This window comes from Mandrillus leucophaeus, unplaced genomic scaffold, assembly GCF_000951045.1.
Source record: "Mandrillus leucophaeus isolate KB7577 unplaced genomic scaffold, Mleu.le_1.0 Scaffold93, whole genome shotgun sequence".
Taxonomy (NCBI): Eukaryota; Metazoa; Chordata; class Mammalia; order Primates; family Cercopithecidae; genus Mandrillus; species Mandrillus leucophaeus.
In genome coordinates, this window is record NW_012110141.1 from 1,330,232 (window position 1) to 1,353,755 (window position 23,524).

The window sequence follows — 23,524 nt, forward strand, 5'->3', positions numbered from 1 at the left end:
TTTTTTTTTTTTTTGTATCTTTAGAAGAGATGGGGTTCACCATGTTGGCAGCCTGGTCTCAAACCCCTGACCTCAGGTGATCTACCCACCTTGGCCTCCCAAAGTGCTGGAATTACAGGCATGAGCCACCATGCACAGCCTCTTGTAGCTCATGTAAACAACAACAACAACAATAACAAAACCCAAGGACAACAGTCAAAACAATCTCACATTCCTCCCACCCTTTCTGTCTCAGGTAAGCTTACCTTGTAAAAACTCTACCTATGAGTATTTGCCTTAGAGACAGACTGAAAGGAGGATGCGCTGCTATCCCACGCCAAGGGCCTGGGTTATTTCTGTTATACTGGACTTCCCCAAACCCCTAAAGAGTTCAAATATTGTATTGTGCTACTTTAACCCACCCCTTCCCTTAGATGCTTGGGATGGGTGTGAGACCTACACTGTCTGAGCTATAATGAGGGAGAAAGTGGGTATGGCCCTTTCCACAGCACCAAGGCTCTTCTCCACCCACCTTTTTCATAGTCTTAGGGTGTGACAGGATTTAGGGGATTAAAAGGGAAGTCCAGCAAAGGCGCCTGCTTTTCCATTCCTCCTCCTGTGAGGTGTGCATCACGTTGGGTCTTGGAAAAGGACTCCTCCTTTACATGCCTGGATTAGCAGGATCTGCTCAGATGATTTAACGTGAGGGGAGATTTTCCAAGGAGAGGCCACCCTGTCTTCCACATGAGGAGGGTGTGCCCTGGCAGAGGGGTCTGATTCTTGACAGGAGAGTGACTAGGAAGAGGATGCTATCTGATGGTCCTATCTTAAAAGACAAGAAAAATAAAGTCTTGTGTCTTCTTATCCTTTATTCAACAAATGCATTTCCCCAAATATATGTGAAGGCTTAAAACTAGTGTCGCATGGACTTTCTACACCTTAGACTTTCTTTACAGTCTGGATTGCCCCATGGTTATTACCTTTATCACATCTAAGTAAGAGACGGTCTCATAATATATTTTCATCCAAGATTTGAAATCAGCATTAAGAAAACCAAAATCAAATGAATTGGGGGACACAGAACTATATAAGAGAATTAAGACTTTAACTTAGATTACTACAAAGACTCTATAAAGGATGTAAATAAGGGATAACAAGGACTATTTATCTCCTCACACCTAAAAGAGGTGAGGTCTGTAGAGACATTCCCAAGAAAACAGTGGGAAAGAAGGAAAGCAGGCCAGCCAGCCATAGTCCCAGGGGCTACCAGCTCAGGTTCTTACCTCCAGTTGCAACCAGCCCACCAAGCTGCACCAGAGAATAAGCCTGAGACAAAAGGAACCAACTGGAGTCCTACCTCCTCTCTCTCTGGCTGTGTTGTTAACAAGCCGCAACAGGCAAAGAAAGGCCATGGCAGCTAGAAAGAATGTTCCCAATGGCCCCTGACAATAATCTCCCCCTTGGACAGCCACAATGTACCTGGTCACCCAAGGCATTTAATAGACAATGCCATGTTTCTCTCTCTTTTTTCTTTTTTTTTTGTTTGTTTTTTTGAGACAGAGTCTTGCTCCGTCTCCCAGGCTGGAGTGCAGATCTTGGCTCACTGTAACCTCCGCCTCTCGGGTTCAAGCTATTCTCCTGCCTCAGCTTCCCAAGTAGCTGGGATTACAGGCGCCTGCCACCACACCCAGCTAATTTTTGTATTTTTAGTAGAGATGGGATTTCACCCTGTTGGCCAGAATGATCTCAAACTCCTGACTTCAAGTGATCTGCCTGCCTTGGCCTCCCAAAGTGCTGGGATTACAGGCCTGAGCCACCTCACCAGTGGCAATACCAGCTTAAGCCTGCCTTAGAGCAAGTGATGGAGAGAAAGCAGATAACTACAACTTTCACAAGAGGAGGCAGAACGCAAGAGTGTGTGTGTGACATGGTGAAAGGCATCTGTTCACCCAGGAAACATACCCAGGTGAAGCGTCACACATGGATTCACAGAGCGACCAACTGGGAACTTAGGGGAAAAAGCAGCAAGAAAATTGCAAAGTGTATAGCACATCAGATTGGCAACTGGCAGGGCTCAGGCCCACAAATTCTTATGCAGGTGCTGGGCCTGATTTTTGACCTGTATATATGCCCAGCATCATGCCAGCACAAAGTAGGTGCTCTGCAAATATTTGCTGGTTGAACACTGAGTATGCTGACTCTACAAGGAGTACTAAGCAAGGCACTGTTGGGCATACAAAGAAGATGACATGATTCTTGCCTCTTAAAACACTCAAGTTTATAAGATTAGTGAGGCACACAACCATAACTCTTAATTAAAAGCAACTGATAGCAACTATTTAATAGAAATAATAATAGAATAATAACAGAATAGGAATAAAGAAGAGGAAGAGAGGAACTCCCACTGGGAGTATCTGAGAATGCTTGTTGGGAGAGGTAAGAGAGGTTGCAGGACTTGAAGGATAAGAAGGGCTTATATTAATAGATATGGGAAAGATGTTCATGTTAAGAGAACAAAGCCACTAACTGGGGAACAGGGCAGGGTAGGACTGGGAAACAGCGCTGGGAGGGAGCAGATGCCCCTATTTCTTACACAACTCTTTAGATACAGCTGGTCTCTGAGTACCTGTTGTCACGGACCTCTGGAAAGGCCTACTGTGATTTTTATACACACAAGAACGGAAGAAACAGAAACAGACCATGATTTCAGCCAAAATAAGGCCCAAAACAAAAGTTCAGAGTTAAGAGAAGGAAATAATAGTTAGAGATTAAAGTTTGTGAAAGTGAGAATGTTTGGGGAGACAGAAAAGTAACAGAAGAATACAAAGCTCAATGATCCTTAATCTTGCCAGCCATCCTTATGTATACAAAACCACAAAGCGGGGAGAAAAAGGCAAAGAAGGACCAATGCTCACAGCCTCGGGGCTGGTCCATTACACAAAGAAGGAAAACGGCCACCCTTCTGCCAAATAAACCTGTATGGTCATTGAAAAGTGAGTGACTGAATGAATGAAATCACTGAACTGAAGTATTTCTATGGAGTTACATAGCATTCCTTCCAGTAGTCCCCAAACACCACCCCAATTTAAATTCAGCAGTATTTGCAAAGTCTCATCATCAAAGCGTCCAGGGACAATATGCCAACGGATAATACCCCAGAGGAAAAGCCCCCAGCCCTAAGCTCCCTTTACCTTTCTGGAAGATGTTCTGTCTCAGGTTTCTGCATTTACAATCAGTGTTCTGAGGTGTTGTGAATTCCAGCTGCTGTTTTCTAGCACCCAAGTAACATCTAGCATGTTCCTCAGAGAACACGCAGCTCCAGCACGTGTGTGATGCTCGGGCCCACTGGGATCCCTTACCGGATAGGCTCATAGGTAAGAATCATTGCTCTTATGATGCGATGCCGCTATTTCCCCTCACACTGCCAAACGGCTGTCCCTGGGGCAGATTTGGAAGCGTGTAAAGTGTGGTGTTAATGGAAAAATCCGGTGGCAAAGGGCATCAGTGTTTTGCAATTAATTTTTTTTTTCCTGTAAGCTTCATTGTTGAAATGGTTTGACATGCAAATCATCCCTCCCTCCCGACCAGTGTACAGACTTCCAGGTCTCCACCCTAGTGTGTTCTAAAAATCAGTGTATCATCAGGCTGATTCACCACTTGAAGAGGTGGGACACCGGTTGGGTTACGTGCTGCATAAGCTCAGCAAGTACTTCTGCCTCCTCTGCCAGGTCACAAGAAGACAAACCAGTCTTTGTTGCATAGCTGAGGGGGAACATGCCAAACGGGTTGCCCCAAAAAACATATTCACAGTGCGTCCCTGAGTTGAATAAAGCATCCCACTCAATCCACCTAAAAACGCTGAGGGAAAAATAAATAAATCAGCTGCACTGTGTTGGGTATACGGACTTACATGAGGGGGATACTGAGAAAAGAGGAAGAGAGAACTTTTTTCTGGTTTTAGTTAGGAAAAAGTAAGAGCTGATGCACGCGAGTAGGGTTTTTAAGATATTAAGCACTGGGCATATAAGTTACTGGAAATACCCCATCTCTCTCTTTTATGTTTTTAGTTGGGAATATTCTTCCCCCTTTCTTCCTGGAGAGTCTTAAATGTACTTGCTGTACAGAAATACTTCAATCACCTTGGCCTAATGGACAGTTGATGCAAATGGAAAAGGCACTCAGTAAATTGGGCAGGGATGGGAAAACTGGGCAGGACAAGCTGAATCAATGTTTTCACAAAATTATTTGCAAAGCGGATGGATGGGATTTATCAACTAAACCAAATATTGTGAGACTAAATTCAGAAAGTCACACAGCTATCTTTTGATTCTACCTAACAGAGATCATGTCCAAAGTATAAAAGATCCCTAAGGGAAAACTTTTCCAATGGAATAAAATCATGAAAAAGGAAATAAAATAAACTTGGTACTAGTAACTGTTAGTAGCAAACTGTTTCCATAAATGGTTACCCTAGTACTACCTCCTTTAAGTAAAGGTTTGTATGGTGAAATTCCAATTCCACAACCTCTAATCCAGTTGGGAGGGAAAGCAGGGATCAGGCAAATCTGGCCATAAACAAGGTAAGAGTACAAAGATTTAACTTTCAGGATAAGAACAAATCCCACAAATCCAACAATTTGTCCCTTAACACAGCTCTCCCTTATGTCTGTAGTTCTGTTTTTCTATCTGTTGATTAGAATGGCCTTCTCATTTTTATAGAATATTATTTAATCTGAGTTTCAGCCATGGCTTGCTTTAACTAGGACAAGAAATCTGGTCACTATATATATTTTTAAATCTCAAAATAGCAGCATACTTATTTTTAAGTGGTGAGATAACTCATCATATAGACCTACCAGCTGAGATGACTAATGCTATACGTACAAATGGGCTGCATTTCAAAAACTTGTGTTTTCAGGATTCATAATGAACAGCAGCCCAAAAGCAGAACCAGGCTTAGCCTGTAAAACATGAGCATACTTTTCCTAAAGCATGTGGAAGTGAGTAACTCAGTTAAGGCTCACTCCAAAAATATCCAACAGAGAAGCCAAGGAAGGAAAAAGAAAACAGTCTGCTTTTGGTTTTTTGAACTTAGAATTTCTACAACTGTTTGAATGAATCTTATAAAATCTGATTTCCTAGATGGGTCTTCTAAAAGGTTTTATTAGAGAAGTCTACCCAATGCAATTAAATTTTTTTTTGCCAGGAAAGAGCAAGAACTTATTGTTTCTGTGACTTTGAGAATTATGATAATATTTTTCATGCCAGATCAAATCAAACCACCTTTTATAGAAAAGGAGCCAAAGCAGTGGCTGTGAGCTTTAGTCACAATCATTTTCCTCCAAGCCCATACAAACCTTTCTCAGAAACTGCACAAAGGAGATGAACTGAAATTATCCCAGCCACAGGAAGAAGGCAAACCATGGAAAAGGAAGCAAACGAGCTATACCTTTGATGGGTTCAGCGAGCCCACCCAAGTCATTCAAGAAAGAGGGGAAGTGCATAATCAGAAATAAATGCCAATACTCACAATGGGAAGTCTGCTGAGGAAGAGCAGAGCACAGAGTTTTCAAATCCTTGTAGGAAGGGCCGTTTTAATCCTTTGACTGGCTACCCAGTCTCTTAGAATAATAGCAACAGCTCGAGTCCTTAACACAGCGAATCTCCCTGTTGGGTATTTATTTTTTATGTGTGTGGTTTTTTTTTTTTTCCTTGTTGGCATCTATAAAGTTGGTACTGGACAAAAATCCCCAACCAAAGGGTTTCTTTGCTCAGTACCCAGGAGCAGGAGCACAGATTTTCTCCTTCCTACACTCAAATAGGCTGGTACTCACTGGAAGATAAATCATCCTTCCTTGGCTTAGCTTGAGAGCTAATCGCCTGTCTGAAATCTGATGCTTAAGCCATTATGATTGGCTCAAGGCTTGGAGCAAGAAAGCTTATAAGGTGAAGCTGGCTACAGGTTAAAACAAAGCCTTAAGAGTTTATAAAACAAGCAAGCTCTGATGAGCGAGGGGCTTTTCCAAACCTCTCCGGGGAGTGGGTGAATTCTGGGGTTCTGATTAATCGACAAGCAAGACTTCGAAACCCAGGGTGTCCCCTATTTGTAGGTGCTCCCAGCATTTTAAGGGTTATGAAATTGAAATCTAAGAAGTAGTTACATTATCTTCTCAAACACCACCACTATAAGAAAATTATTTCATCTATAAACTTCAGTGTGAAATTAGCCTTCAAAAGACTAATAACTACAGTTTCACTGAAAGTTGAAATGCATAATCTAATTCAATGCAATTATTAAACACACTAATACTAGGATGAAGCTGTATAATGCAATAAATAAAGGAATTAGAATATGGTTATTAATTTGAAATAATCCACACTAAGAAAAAAAATAACTTACCAACGTAATCCCTGTCAGGGAGGACGTTTTATTTTCAACCACTATACTTTAGGGTTTTATGCAGTTTTCTGAAATATATACTTTTCCCTTCATCTGTTTAATCAGAACTTCACAGATATCACACTTCTGATTTTAAATGTCAACATAATCAAGAACCTTGAACAAAGGAAAAACGTTCTACATGTCTAATTTCTGGCTTAGTCATTAGCTGTGTGAGCTCAGCAAGTTGTGTTTTGTCATCTGAGAGTATGGAAGGAAGCCTGGACAACTGAAATGAAAAGACGCCCTTTTAGTTCTCACCTACAAGCTTATGGTAGGCTCCTACCTATGTGTTTATGTTTTACCCTCTCAGCTACTCTAATAGTATCCAACACACTACTTATGGGAGAATACAAAGCACAAATAAGAACATACGTTTTAATCCTTCTGCAAATTCATTCAACTCGGAGACCCTGAAAAGTCACGGAGGGTACCCATGAATTAAAGCAGTCACAGTTTCTAATCAGCGAACCCTCTGCCTTCGGGGTAATGCTAACACAGATGACAGGTCTAAGACTCACCACTATGGGTACACCGCCTCTGCTGTGCTGTGTCTTTCCTTACAGATGGTCTCAGAAAACACCAGGTTGGTTTCAGCCAGACCAGTCAGCGCAAACTAGTCTTATACTCGACAAACAGCACATAATTCCTGCTGTCAGGTTCACCGCAGTGGGCTCAGAGTTCTGTTTGAGAAACGCTCCTGCCCAGAAAAATATTTACACAAGTGAGAGTGGGGTGCACTGCACTGCAGCCTTCTGCCTACCCTGCCATGAGTCTGGCTCTGTCTGATTGACCCGGTCTTATCAGTGGCCTTTGTACTCATTTGAGATCAGCATAGAGACAAAAGCTGGAGCCAAATAACTGACCAAGATAACAAGATTCAAGCCCCACAACAGTTACTAAAGCCATGAAAACACCGTGCCCTTTAACTCAGTCATCCTGCTTCTTTGAAATTGTTGGGAAATAATAAGAAAGGAGGAGAAAAAAGACCAGGCAAGATGTTCTCTGCAACATCAGTTACCATAGGGAAAATCTGGAAGCAGTCCAAACATCCAAACCAAAAAAGAATAATTCAACTGCTAGAAACACCATAAGGAATATTATACAGTCATCGAAAATAATAATTTGAAAATTGTTTTCTATGAAGACTTGGAAAAACGCAAAGAATGTTAAAGTCAAGAGTTGATATCCAAATCTATAAAAGCTTATTGAAACTGCATTTAAGTTTGTTAGCCTGAAAAGGTTGAAAAAAGAATACTAAAAATAAGACGTAGTGTGGAATTTTGAGTAATTCTTCTCTTCTGGTTTCCTATCAAATTTTATGTTATCATTAATTTAAATAATTTTTTTTTTTTTTTTTGAGATGGAGTCTCACTCTGTCATACAGGCTGGAGTGCAGTGGTACCATGTCAGGTCACTGCAACCTCCGTCTTCTGGGTTCAAGCAATTCTCCTGCCTCAGCTTTCCGAGTAGCTGGAATTACAGGCGCCCACTACCACGCCCGGCTAGTTTTTATATTTTTAGTAGAGACGGATTTTCACCATGTTGGCCAGGCTGGTCTCGAACTCCTGACCTCAGGTGATCTACCTGCTTCGGCCTCCCAAAGTGCTGGGATTACAGGTATGAGCCACTGTGCCCGGCCTAAATAACATTTTAATGCAATTCAATAAGCATCTTTAATAAATAAATATGTATTTGTCTGAAACAATATATATCCAGGCTGTAAAAAAAGAAATAGCATGAGGCAAAAGCTATAATAAACTGGGGAAGGCAACTATTAGCAAAAATAAAGGCGATGAGAGCAGGCATAAAAAGTCACCTCCCAGTGCTCATCCATTATGTCATTTAACTGGGTTTAATGAGGATGTTAATACAACTCTGGCCCCGATATCATGGCGTCCAGCAGGGCCTGACAGGAGGGTACCTGGGGTGTTTCCTGATCAGCAGCTCGTGACAGGGACAAGAGAACAAGGGGAATGGTACTATCCCCTGATATCTGACCAGCACTTTATGTTTTAAAAAGTGTTTTTACAGCTATTGTTTTATTTTTTCCCCGCACAACCACCTTGTGAAGAAGGTAGGATAGCTATTATTATCTTTCTTTCACAAATAAGCCACTTGTTATTTGGCTTTTAAAGCACATCTAAGCTCTAATTAAAGTTTCAGAACGTTAATTAGTGTTTAGAGAGGTATCAATCAGTGCATCCAATTTACAACATGATTCAAAAACTTGGGGAAAAAGCAGACTGCCTCATCCCCACACCCCAAAGAGATACGGCTATTTTCCTAACCAACGATCACCATTTACTTCCTAGCTGGCTATGAGAGAACAGTCAAGAGCAATTTATGATGCTCTTATCTCCTTAACAAAATACTGTTAGCAGTACCATAATAACATGTTTTTTGTTTTTTGCTTTAGAGGTAGGGTCTGGCTCTCTCACCCAGGCTGGAGTGCAGTGGTACCATCATAACTCACTGCAGCCTCAAACTCCTGGGTTCAAGCAATCCTCCCACCTCAGCCTCCTGAGTAGCTGGGACTACAGGTGCATGCCACTATGCCTGGCTAATTAAAAAAAAAATTTTTTTTTTTTTTTTGGTAGAGATAGACTCTTGCTATGTTGCCCACACCAGTCTCGAACTCCTGGCCCCAAGCAATCCTCCCTCCTCGGCCTTCCAAAATGTTGGGATTACAGGTATGAGCCATGCCATCTGGCCTAAAATGTTTTAAATTAAAGAAAACAATACTGTACTGATCAAGAGAAGTAGGATGGAGGATCTGGTGAAAAAGAGAGAACACTATGAGGAATGACTGATATTGATGGGCCGGTGGTAAGGAAGGGCAGGAGGGGGTGCAATCCAGAAGGGGTACATAGGTAGGGCTGCACACAAAAGTAGAACACCATTAAACTGAATTTTAGATAAACAATGAACACGTTTTTAGTATTTTTTTTTCTGGCAACTGTGTACACAGACTTCAACTTTCCCTAGAATGTACAATCCTTGAGGGCAGAAATGTTTGCCTCTTTTGTTCACTGCTGTATCCCCAGTACCTAAAACAGCACATAGTAGGTGCTCATGTGTATCTGGCCTATACTAATAAGGTTTATTTCTTAAGCTAAGTAGTGTGTACAAAGGTGCTTGTTATATAACTTTCACACATTATGTATGTCTGAAGTGTGGCATAATACGTTTTACAAATTACAGCATTAATGAATAGCTCGTTTTAAAAGCAGTTTCTTTTACCCCACCTCACTGAAGGACTCCAATGGGAAGTCAGAGTATAAAAGGTTGTGAATCACCCCTTACGCCCCATTTAAATGTTACATGGGGATGTCAACTTGAGATGATCAGTCGTCAGATGTATTTTGTGCTAAGGGCATAGTTTGGCCTTTCCCAGAGGCTCCTCTTTGGCTTGTTTTATTACTATTTCCATAGTCTTATTTTATTAAGACTATGGAAAGTGCTTCCTTTGCCACTGCCCTGACTCCATCGTCACATGAAATTTCCCCTCATGCTCTATGGAGCCCGAGCAGCAATTTTCGGAAATTGAAAAAACATATAATTTACTCCACATCTAAAACTCCTACTAAACCCAAATAGCTTATCCTTTTCTCACAGGAGACCAGTAATTGGCCCTCACTAGCTGCCATGAAGCCCTTTTTATCTCACCTTCATCTAGGCTCTCTAAATGTTATTTATATGCACAGAAGTGTATTTATAACCCGCATCTCTTACACTGAGTATTTTTTTAAACATCGGAGAGGTGTTTCTTTTGTAAACAAAGTGGGAAAAGGTAAAGGAATGATTTTTATAAACATATTCTCAACCATGTGAAATATATAACATTTGAAGACTATATAAAAAATAGGAAGATATTTATTTGTAGGTGGCATTATCATCAGTAATTCTTGCTTTTGTTTTGTTTTGTTTTCAGGCAATACGACACTTTTAAATTTTCAGCTGGGTACGGTGGCTCATGCCTGTAATCCCAGCACTTTGGGAAGCCGAGGTGGGCAGATCACCTGAGGTCACGAGTTCAACACCAGCCTGGTAAACATGGTGAAACCTCATCTCTACTAAAAATACAAAAATTGGCCAGGCGTGATGGCATGGGCCTATAATCCCAGCTACTTGGGAAGCTGAGGCACAAGAATCGCTTGAACCCAGGAGGCAGAGGTTGCAGTGAGCTGATATCGTGCCACTGCACTCCAGCCTGGGTGACAGAGCGAGACTCCATCTCAAAAAAAAAAAGAAAATTTTTTTTCTATGAGTGTCATATATATGGTGTACACACATTTGTGTTTGTATATACATATATGTACGGATGTGCATTACTGTGCGCGTATATACATATACAGACACATACACATATATGTATGTTTGTGTATATATTACTGTTTATGGTTGAGTCTCTAATTAGATTTGCTTACAGACGTACAGGGGTCATGGTAAGTAAAAAATCTCCCCCTGCACAGTCCAGATACCCATCTGCAGTAACAATTCATACTCTGACACCCTGAAAGCCGCAAATCAGAGAGCTTTCTTTTGCTTTCCACCTCAATGCCTAGACCTGTTAGGCAGGATACCAGGTGGGAAGGAAAAGTTATAGCTTGCTTATTAGATCTCAGGAACAAAGCAAAAAGGTAAGTACAGAACAAACCAAGTTGGAAAGGAATTAGTGGGGTATGTATTTAAACCTATGAAGAAAGGATTTTGCCCAAGGCACCAGAAGAAAGTTGAGGTCTTGAGGCACCAACAACCACAAACACCTCTTCTCCTGAGCGTGTGAATGGAAGCAAATGGAGGGCAAGGGAGGAAACCACATCATCAGAGGGAATTGAAACCCACCTACTACACTTGAAATTTCATGTTTCAATTTCCTCTCTCATCAAATATTTTACTAGAGAAAGCCATCATCATTCTGATTTATTTATTTATTTATTTATTTTGATATGGAGTCTCACTCTGTCACCTAGGCTGGAGGGCAGTGGTGCAATCTGGGCCCACTGCAACCTCTGCCTACCAGGTTCCAGCCATTCCTGTCTTAGCCTCCTAAGTAGCTGAGATTACAGGCATGCGCCACCATGCCTGGCTAATTTTTGTATTTTTGTAGAGATGGGGTTTCGTCATGTTGGCCAGGCTGGTCTTGAACTACTGACTTTGGGTGACCCATCCCCCTCGGCCTCCCCAAGTGCTGGGATTACAGGTGTGAGCCACCACCCATAATTCTGATTTATCTTACTTCATTTAAGTAAGTCCCTGAACTTCTCTGTGACATTACATAGGGATGATGATGACAGTAAAATAATAGCTTAATCTCATTAGATTATTGTGAGGATTAAGTATGAAAATGCAGGCAAAGCATTTTAGGCACTATGATGCATATTAAGTGTTCAATGAATGTTCGATGTTATCATTCATGTCTTTATTATTGATAGTAGTCCCACAGCAGAATCTACAAAAGTCTCAAGAAGCTGGGCAGTGAAAAGGTCAAAAATGGAACGGACAGGGAAAGATCAGTCATCCCAGAACAAACAACTGACTTTATCTGGGTTTGGGTTACAGTGTTCTACCCAGAGGAGATACTTGCAGCTGAGACTGCTAGAATAAAAAGTCACATTCATGGACTGGGAATGCCCACTTTAGAGGTCATTTCCTGCTGTTGTCTTCAAAAGTGCTTTACAGCTTACATAGCTCCTGTAAGTATGTTTCTGGTGCGCTCACTGGTCCTAAACTGGCAGGTGGACATACTTACCGATGGTTTACATGTGGAGAAATAGCCCTGCCCAATATTTCATGGTTAGTGCTGGAACTAGGACTCAAATTCAGGTTTCCTGGCTCCAATTCTACACTTGCTCCAGTATATAATGTTGTCATTTGAAGGTGTTCAGAGCCAGCAGAGGTAGGACTCTGAACTCAGACGCTTAGAAAAAATTTCTGCATAGACGATTACTGTTCTCACTCATTCAGCTATCTGGTAGACAACTCAAAAAAGAAATGAACACTCGGCATGCCATTTTGGGCAGGTTGTCCCCATGGTGATGTGTCTCTTAGGAGGATCTTCTCTGCATTTCGTGTAGATTTCTCCCAAATCTCACAGGAGCAATATTGGAACAGAAAGTGAAACTATATAAATCTCTAATATAACCAAAATAAGAATTCAAATACAGGTCTTTATGATTCATAATACGGCTTGTTGCATATTCCTAATAGAATCACTTTACAGAATATATACTTCTCTTCCCCCCTTTCTCTTTGCTTAGCAACATCAAACAAAAGCTGCTTGGGAGTGGATACTAGGAATTGGTTTTAAGCATCCAAACTAATTTCCTCTCTCCTCATTCAATCCCTCAGAAAGAAGAGCAAGAGCAGTGTACATTACATTTGCATCAGCATTCAGGATTTAAATTTGTCTTTCAACACTTCAACAGAATTGACTTAGGTAATAATTTACTCAACTGATTTCAGTGCAAGACTCTAAGATAAAAGTAAATTTTCTGAGAGTAAAACAAAACAAAACCAAACTTCAATGGATAGAAAATTGCTTTGAAATCCTAGTTATCTAGGCAACTTGCTATTATCCGTTCATTATTAAAGAGAATAAAAAATTAGTTTGAGAAAAGACATACATTTAAACACACACTCCAGAGCACAGGGTTACCTGAGGCACTGCCGTTAACCTTTGTGGTATGAGCCATGTTGGCTTGAGCCCAATGATAGATCCAGAAAGGAGTGAGGAGTCATGCAAATTTTATGCATCAAGTTCTCAAAGGCATTCAACCTGAAACAATAAAGAGAGCCCCATCAAAATGGATCATTTAAAAATATGTACAACACTAAATCTTAGACTTCTATTTACAAAGATGACTGCTAACAGAGAAAGCAAATCAGAATGGGGGAAGAAAGACTGTAGATCCAGGAGGTGACTGCACTGGACCTGGCAATATGGAGATAACACCCATGGATGTACCAGTGGCTACATACTGAAAGGAGGTCTCTACACATAATACTCTATGGGAAACAAAATTGGTTCTCTAGAAGTCTGACTATTTTAGGAAAGCGGTCACCAAATACAAATGACCTCCTAATGTGTAGCGCTCTACAAAATATTTTTGTTTTTTAACCATATCTTCCTTTCCAAATTCTGGTTCAAAAGGTTCATTTATTCAACTGCATTTCAAAGCAATTATTGCACCAAATGTTTACATTTTTAAAAAGATTAACTTTATGAGATAGCTGAAGTCTTTCTACCAACGCCTCTTTCTTACATGCAACCAGCTTTCTAAAGCACAAATCTGATCCAGTCAGTCCTCCTCCTCTTAAAACAAACAAACAAAAATCATTATCTCCCACTGTGCTGTTGGATAAACTTCAAATTGTTAGAGGCATTCGAACCAGAGTAACTCCATCTTGAATTGGGGCTAGATAAAATAAGGTTGAGACCTTTATTTTAAGTCTACATTCCCAGGAGGTTAGGCATTCTTAGTCACAGGATGAGATAGGTCAGCACAAAATACAGGTCACAAAGACCTTGCTGATAAACAGGTTGTGGTAAAGAAGCCGGCCAAAACCCACCAAAGCCAAGATGGTGATGAAAGTGATCGCTGGTTATTCTCACTGCTCATTATACACTAATTAGAATGCATTAGCATGCTAAAAAACACTCCCACCAGTACCAGGACAGTTTACGAATGCCATGGCAATGTCAGGAAGTTATCCTATATGGTCTAAAAAGCCGAGGACCCCTCAGTTCCAGGAACTGCCCACCCTTTCCTGCAAAACTCACGAATAATCCACCTCTTGTTTAGCATATAATCAAGAAGTAACTTTAAGTATAATCAGTTGAGCAGCACATGCTCCTGCTCTGCCTATGGAGTAGCCATTCTTTATTCCTTTACTTTCTTAATAAACTTGCTTTCACTTTACTCTATGGATTCGCCTCTTATTCCTTCTTGTGAGAGATCCAAGATCTTGCAGTCTGGATGAGGACCCCTTTCCGGTAACAAAATGATAGAGCATGGCACATAGTTTTGAAACAATGGGGTCCACACTGGGCAATATATTCATTTTATATTGATATTTCTATTTAAAAGTTACCTGAGATTACCATAATAAGACTTATATTTCAATCACAAAATTTAAAACAAAAAAAGAAAAAAAATGAGAACACTGTTTCCCCTTTGGTTTTTCCAAATACCATCTGAAAAATACTAGCAAACAGTAAACAATAGTATATATAGAAATTCCATTTCCATGGTGCTCAAACTCTGACTCTAGACCTATGAAATCAGAAGAACTTGGGTGAAACAAATTCTAAGTTGAGAATTGAAGTGTCAATTCAGAAACCCACATGACCTCCTAGCAACAGGATGCTAGAATAATATCCGTATACACTAATTCTAATGCAGCCATTGAAATCATGTAAGTTAATAAGGTAAAATATTCAAAGTATGTTAGTTAAAAGAAAAACAAAACTGTGTACTATCCTCAACCTAATTTTATTAAAAATACGTATGTGTATACGTACATATTTAATTTAAACGATGAGAAGTAAATGTACCAAAATGTTCACTGTGGTTGCCTCTGGCTGATGAAATCATGGATTTTAGCTCTTTTCTTATTTTTGTAATAATAATTATTAAAAATAAATATTTAGGCCGGACGCGGTGGCTCACACCTGTAATCCCAGCACTTTGGGAAGCCGACGCGGGCGGATCACCTGAGGTCAGAGTTTGAGACCAGCGTGGCCAACACAGCAAAACCTCGTCTCTACTAAAAAAATACAAAAATTAGCCAGGCTTGGTGGTGTATGCCTGTAATCCCATCTACTTGGGAGGCTGAGGCACCAGAACCACGCGAACCTGGGGGGGCAGAGGTTGTGGTGAGCCGAGACTGCACCACTGCACCCCAGCCTCGGTGACAGAACGAGTCAAAAAATAAAAATAAAATATAAATATTTAGACCCTTTCTGTCAATGTTGTTTTATCTGCTTTAAAATCCTCAGGGAAAAGAAAAGGTATTTTTTAAAATGCTATGCAAAAAAGGAAACTATCAGGCTACAATCATGAAGTATAGGGGTTGGAAATATAAGTAAATAAAAAGGAAGGAAAAGGAAATGGCTGATTGCTTTGATCACACAGGGTGAGAATTTCTTGCCACTTAGCTAGTGAAATTTTCCTCATTGTTTAAATGGGTTTACACCACAGTTCAAAGCTAACTACCGTGAAGGCAACTCAGGGTAAACTGAAAAGGAACCTTTTTTCTCTCTTTTTTTTTTTCTTTTTTAAACAGATTGCTTCTGACAAGCCTGCCCCCCGCATGGCTTTTCCAGCTACACTGACTAGCACTGTGTTCACCTGGAGAGAGGAGACTCTAAACCGTCCACTCCCTGCTGATCCTTAGTTTCTGGCTGGTGGCACACCAGGACAGGATGGCTCCAAGCTCCCTGATGAAGGGGTAATCACCTGACTTTCTCTTGGAAACAGAGGCACTGGTTCAGGTCCACAACATTGAACTTGGAGAGCAATAACCTTTGTGTGCACAGTCATTGGTGGCTGAATCAAAAAGCAGGCTTTAGGGATAGAGTAAATACTGTCTTTTAAGAATAGGAGTGAACGTCTATAAATTTCTGACAAACGCAGATTTAAAAAAAAAAAAAAAAAGGGGAGACTGGGAAGACCAGAGAGGGAGGCGGTGGGGAAATGAAGGGGCAAAGGAAAGAAGCCCAGTTTCTGGAATTATTCAACTAAGCATACTTTTAAAAGCTAATAACCACAAAACCCTAAGCCAAACCCTGTTTACTGGCCCCCTCCTAGCCTTGTGTGTTTGCACTCTTGCTCCATAACGGCTTGTAAATACCACCATGTAAAACCTTGAAGGCAAACAGAAGACAAGAAGGGACAAGCTGCATGTGCTGGGGGTGAATGAAGTATGTGTCAAGGTATTTGGATGGAGATGTGCCCAGAATCTTCCTAGTCAAGCTTAATAAACTTTGGCCCAAGATCCTCTCCCGCTATTGAAACTCTTTCATCTGGCAGATCTTTTTCTCAGATCCAAATTGGTGCCTCCCACCCTTTTCCAAACTGAACAATAAAACCAAAATAAGTAGGAAACCTAAAATTAGGAACTATAAGCATATCACTGGTAAAATAACAAGACACCGTCGGCCGGGCACAGTGGCTCATGCCTGTAATCCCAGCACTTTGGGAGGCCGAGGTGGGCGGATCTCCTGAGGCCAGGAGTTCGAGACCAGCCTGGCCAACATGGCAAAACCCCATCTCTACTACAACTACAAAAATTAGCTGCGTGTGGTGGTGCACACCTGTGATCCCAGCTACTTGGGAGACTAAGGCACAAGAATCACCTGAACAGGGAGGCAGAGACTACAGTGAGCCAAGATCATGCTACTGCATTCCAGCCTGCAGAGCAGAGTGAGACCCTGTCTCAAAAAAAAAAAAAAAAAAAAAAAAGACACTGTCACTGGATGTGGATCCTGGCAGTGTCTGTACAAAGAGAACGGCTGTATATTGTGCATTGATTTTTCTCAGTTATTGTTCATGCTGACAGGCAGCCTCAAATTGTGAGGGCTCATTCTTCTTAATGCTATGCAGATTCTTATGCCGGTACATCGTATAAACCAGAAAAGGTTTGGCCACAGTCCATTCCTGTGTTACAGATCAATAAACTGCTTCTTTTCTCCCTCAGAGGAGAGTGCAAACCAGTAAATCTTAAGTGGTACAATGGTGGCTTAGTTCTCCTAGCTAAGAAAAAAGCACTCTTGCGAAAGGATTTAGGAAAATACATCAGAGAAAACAAAGAATTTGTCTTTGTCTATATTTCGGGAGACTGAATGAAGGATGCTGATGCATGTTTTAGTAGATCACCAAGTAAGGTACAATGAATGACGGAAAGATTGCATGAGCTGACCCCACAAATACTTTACATTAGCTAAAATGATACAAATATGAAAAATAGCACACTAGAACTTTGCTAAAAAGACATCAATGCAAACAAGTAGTTATATAAAATTGAGATTTGATATATACTCTGCACTGCTAAACTATCAAATGCCACTATCTCAGGTAGAAACAAGATAATGCTGATGATAATATTGATGGTAATGTTGATGGCAGCTAATGTTAATAGACCTCTTACTACTATTATTGAAATATAAAATGTCACCTAAAGTGTATCATTAAGTACTACTAATAAAAAAGATGTCACCTAAATGACAAAATGCTAATCAAGAAATTACATTCATTATAAGACACATCCTCAATTCAGAGGCGATATGAGAAAAATGCGTATCTCACAACTGATGAAATTGTTACATTCAAGGGACTTTTAAAAACACTTAACAGTTATTACCTTGCTTAAACTTCACAACAACCCTACAAAGTACTACCCCTTCTCTCCATTGTATACATAAGAAACAAGCACAGGGAGTTTTAGAACTTGCTCACATCACACAGCTAGTATGACAGCACTGACATTTAAAGCTGTGTAATTCAGCCCTAGAGTTTTGTGATTATGTCATTTAGAGTAAGGGCACTATGGTTTTAACAAATGAGAACTTAAGGCATAAATGAGTGATGCATATATGTAAGGTAGTCACTTTAGTTACGTATATGCTTACTGCAAGGAGGCTTTGCGCAAATCCTTTTTAGATAAGAAAGCTGCATCTCGGAATTTCATGTTTTTTTGTTTTTCTTTTTTGAGATGGAATCTTGCTCTGTTGCCCAGGCTGGAGTGCAGTGGCGCAATCTCAGTTCACTGCAATCTCCGCCTCCCAGGTTCAGGCGATTCTCCTACCTCAGCCTCCCAAGCAGCTGGGATTACAGGTGTGTGCCACCATGCCTGGCTAATTTTTGCATTTTTAGTAGAGATGGGGTTTCACCATGTTGGCCAGGCTGGTATAATATGTTTTTAGAGCAATTGTATTTGCAACCTTGTTCCTTGGAGTAACACATTTAAGAGCCTGAAGTACTTATATGACACACAGGAAATGTTTCTCAGTACCTAACCAGTACACTTTGAGACGGAGTCTCGCTCTGTCACCCAGGCTGGAGTACAGTGGCACCATCTCGGCTCACTGCAAGTTCCACCTCGTGGGTTCACGCCATTCTCCTGCCTCAGCCTCCCCAGTAGCTGGGACTTCAGGCACACGCCACCATGTCCAGATAATTTTTTGTATTTTTAGTAGAGATGGAGTTTCACCGTGTTAGCCAGGATGGTCTCGATCTCCTGACCTCGTGATCCACACGCCTTGGCCTCCCAAAGTGCTGGGATTACAGGCGTGAGCCACCACATCCGGCCCCAGTACACTCTTTTCTAGACTGCACAGTATTAGTAGAGCAGGCTTGACTATCAACCTTGTTCTTTACATGAATGTCAACTGTTTCAAAAAATCAAATACTTTCTAAACTGAAAAACAAAAAACAAAAAATCCACCAGGTGGAAGGTTCTAAACGCAATGGTAGGAGTTTCCAAAATGCATAAAAACTAGGGCAGGATATTGGAATCAGAATCTTGCCACTCAAAATAAGAATTATACTTAAAAAATGTAGATGAAAGCTGGCTTCACTTCTCCCCACAGAATAACCAAAATAAATATACGTCATCGAGATTATCACCAGCAATCTCCCAGAACTCATGAAACAGAATGGGTCAGTTCCTGGAGCCACTGAGAAGTAAAAAAAAAAAAAACTCCAGGAGACAGTAAGAGAATCAGATTTTCATATCTGTGACACCCTTCTGCTTGGTATCAAGCACATGTAATACTTCCCCCAACTCAGATTCTACACTGGAAAAAGTGAGATTAAGGTGGACACATAACTTGCCTACCATCGTGGCTTCTTTGGCAGGAGACCTATCCATGCCTCAATCCATGAGAAGCATCAAGGGTGCCTGAAGGGAGACACCACCTTGTAGACAGTCGCACACAAAGGGAGGAGGTGGGATTACCATCTCCAGCCCTGGAAGCTCCACTCTGTAACTCAACCAAAGGAGATGCCAAATCAGCGTGGCTGTTCAGCAGCACTATGCTGTAGGAGGTAGATTCCACAGGTCTCTTGGGCATGAACTCCTAGCCAGCCTTTCCATACCACAGGGATAGCTCCTTTGGAACCTCCCCCATTCCAGCCAGGCAATCCTCTGATCCTTTGCTAGAAGAACAGAGGCAAACCTGGGTTTTAAGTACCACTTAGTGCAGAAAAAGAGGCAGTGACCTAGCAGAAAAAATGTGTAAGAAATTCAACAGATAAATTACAAATAATCTCTAAGCAAATGTAACCAGTAAAAACCAAAATAGACTAGACAGAGAATACTGGAATAATAATAAATCCTTTAATGCAAAGACACAGACATATATCCACAAGAACATGGAACCATGACCTCCCCAAATGCATAAAGCAAGGAACCAGTGACTGACCCTAATGAGATGGTGATTCATGAGCTCTCTGACTAAGAATTCAAAATAGCAGTTTTATGGAAACTCAGGGATCTCCAAGATAACACAGAAAAGCAATTCAGAAACTTATCAGAGGAATTTAACAGAGATTGAAGTGATAAAAAAACCAAATGAATCTTGAAACTGAAAAATATATTTGCTAACTGAAAAATTCATTGGAGGCTCTCAACAGCAGAATGCATCAAGCAGAGGAAAGAATCAGCGAGCCCAAAGACAGGCTCTTTGAAATTACATAGAGGAGAAAAAATAAAATGAATGGAAAGATATTATAGAAAGATTGCCTACAAGATATAGAAAATTACCTTAAAAGACCAAATCTAAGAATTATTGGTATTCAAGAGAAAGTTGAGCAAGAGTGAGGGGTAGAAAAAAGCTTACCCATATGAGAAAAATATCCAGGTAGAGGAAGGTCAGAAAACACCAAACAGATATGACCCAAATAAAACTACCCCCAAGGCATATAATAATCAAACTCTCAAAGGTCAAGGACAAAAAGAGGATACTAAAAGCAGCAAGAAAAAAGGAGGAAATAACATACAAAGAAACTCCACTTCATTTGGCAACAGACTTCTCAATGGAAACCATATTAAGTCAGGAGGAAGTGGAATGATATTTTCAAAGTGCTGAAAGAAAAACCCCCAAAAACCCTGCTATCCTCAAACACTTTATCCAGCAAACAGCAGAAATAGCCTTCAAGTATGAAGGAGACAGAGTCTTTTTCTGACAAACAAAAGCTAAGAGAATTTACCATCACTAGATCTGTCTTACAAGAAATGTTAAAGAGGGTTCTTCAATCTGAAACGATAAAACATTAATGTGCAAAAAGAAAACATTTGAAGGTATAAAACCTACAGGTAACATCAAGTATAGAAACTCCCAGAATATTCAAATACTATAATTGTCATGTGCAGTCCACCCGTAAGTAGTCCATAAGTCTAGTATGACACCTAGAAGACGATCTATCAAAAACCATAACAGCGACAGCAACCTGTTAAGAGACAGGCAATATAAAAATACATAAATTGAGACCAACAAAAGTCAAAATGTCAGGAGATGGAATTAAAGATGGAGGGTTGTTTTAAAGTTTTTTATTTATTCTTTTTTTGTGATCTAAGACAGGGATCTCCAACCCCTGAGCCAAGGACCAGTACTGGTCCGTGGCATGTTGGGAACCAGGTCACACAGCAGGAGGTGAGCACAGGCCAGCAAGCATTACAGCCTGAGCTCCACCTTCTGTCAGATCATCAGCAGCACAGATTCTCATAAGAGTGCAAACCCTATTGTGAACTGCAAGTGTGAAGGATCTAGGTTGAGAATTCCTTATAAGTATCTAATGCCTGATGATCTAAGATAGAACAGTTTCATCCCAAAACCATCCCCACTGCTCTGTCTATGGAAAAATTGTCTTCCATGAAACTGGTCCCTGGTGCCAAAACAGACTGGGGACTGCTTATCTAAGATAAGCTGTCATCTCTTTAAAATAACTTGTTATATCTATAAGATGTTTTCTATAAGCCTCATGGTAGCCACAATGTAAAAACCTATAATAAACACACTAAAAAATAAACAACAACAAATTAAAACATAGTACCAGAGAAAGTGACTTAACCATAAAGGATGACAGGAAGAAAGGAGGACAAGAGTTATAAAACAACCAGAATACAAGAAACACAATGGTAATTCTCCATTCAGAAATTTATCGGAGAAATTTAACAAAGAGGCATTATTCGAAAAATCAAACAGAAATCTTAGAATTAATACATCTGATGGACTGAAATTCAGCTCCCAAGTATATAAAGCAAACATTAATAGATACAAAGAGAGAGAGACTGTAATACAGTAATAGTGGAGGACGTCAAATACCCCACTTTCACCAACGAACATATCATCTAGACAGAAAATCAACAAAGAAACCACTGTATCAAACTATACATCAGACCAAATAAGTCTAACTGGTATTTATAAAACACTTCACTCAACTGTTCAAATACACGTTTGTTTCATCAGTACATGGAACATTCCCAAGAATAAACCATATTTTAGGCCACAAAACAAGTTTCAACAAATTTTAAAAAGCAGAAATCATATCAAGTATCTTTTCTGACCACAATGGAATAAAACTTGGTATCAATAAGAAGAGGAATTTTGGGCCGGGTGTGGTGGTTCATGCCTGTAATCTCAGCACTTTGGGAGGCAGAGGTGGGCGGGTCATCTGATGTCAGGAGTTCGGGACCAGCCTGGCCAACATGGCAAAATCCTGTCTTATTAAAAATACAAAAATTAGCTGGGTGTGGTGGTGTACGCCTGTAATCCCAGCTACTTGGGAGGCTGAGGCAGGAGAACCACTTGAACCCAGGAGGTGGAGGTTGCAGCATGTGCCACTGCACTCCAGCCTAGATGACAGAACGAGACTCCATCTCAAAAAACAAAAACAAAAACAAAAACCTTTGGAAATTATACAAAAACATGGAAATTAAACAACATGCTCCTGAACAAGCAATGAGTTGATGAAGAAATAAAAACATTTAGAAATTCCTCAAAACAAATACAAATGGAAACACAACATACCAAAATCTATGGGATACAGTAAACACAGTACTAAGAGGGAGGGTTATAGCAATAAACATCTACATCAAAAAAGTTGAAAGACTTCCAAAAGACAACCTAAGAATGCAGCATCTCAAGGAATTAGAAAAGCAAGATCAAGCCAAACCCAAATTTACTAGAAGAAAGGAAATAGGGATCAGAGAAAAATAAATGAAATTGAGATTAAAACATTACAGAAGATCAACAAAACAAAAGTTTAGTTAAAAAAAAAATGACAAACCTTTAGCTAGACTAAAAAGAGAAGACACGAATAAATAAAATCAGAAACAAAAGATACAAAACAACAGAGACCATAGAAGTACAAAGAATCATTAGAGACAATTGCCAACAAATTGAAAAATCTAGAATAAAAAGATACATTCCTGGACACATACAACCAAAATTGAACCATGACGAAAGAGAAAACCTCAACAAACCAATAGCAAGTAATAAGATCAAAGCTATAATTAAAAGTCTCCTATCAAAGAAAAGTCCAGGATCTGATGAATTCTACTAAACATTTCAAGAAGAACTATAATAATTCTACTCAAACTCTTCAAAAAAAAAAAAAAATTGAAGAGGAGGGAATGCTCAAACTCATCCTGCAAGGCTGGCATTACCCTGATACCAAAATCAGATAAGGCCACAATGAAAAAAAAAAAAAAAAAGACAATGATAGGCTAATTTCACTGATGAACACAGACAGAAAAATCCTCAACGAAACACTAACAAACTGAATTCAACAACATAAAAAAGATCATTCAACATTATCAAGTGGGATTCATCCCAGGGATGCAAAGATGGTTCAGTATATGCAAATCAATAAATGTTATACACATTAACAGAACCAAGAACAAAAACCATATGATCATTCCAATAAGTGCTGAAAAGTATTCAGTTAAATTCAATATCCCTTTATTTTAAAAACTTTCAACAAATCGGGTACAGAGGAAACATACCTCAAAATAATAAAGGCCATATATGACAAATTCACAGCTGACATCATACCAAACAGGGAAAACCTAAAAGGCTTTCCACTGAGATCTGGAACA

At 40.1% G+C, this 23,524-nt stretch overlaps 1 protein-coding gene across 3 annotated transcripts in view; it reads right to left on the reverse strand.

The window, feature by feature from the left end:
- KANK1 (KN motif and ankyrin repeat domains 1) overlaps window positions 1-23,524 on the reverse strand; it is a 257,723-nt gene that overhangs the window by 55,137 nt on the left and 179,062 nt on the right. For all 3 annotated transcript variants that reach the window (XM_011970130.1, XM_011970128.1, XM_011970129.1), the window contains one exon: window positions 13,080-13,199. In XM_011970130.1, coding sequence (XP_011825520.1) covers window positions 13,080-13,116 — 37 coding nt within the window. In that variant the 5' untranslated portion in view covers window positions 13,117-13,199. The remainder of the gene's footprint in view (window positions 1-13,079; window positions 13,200-23,524) is intronic.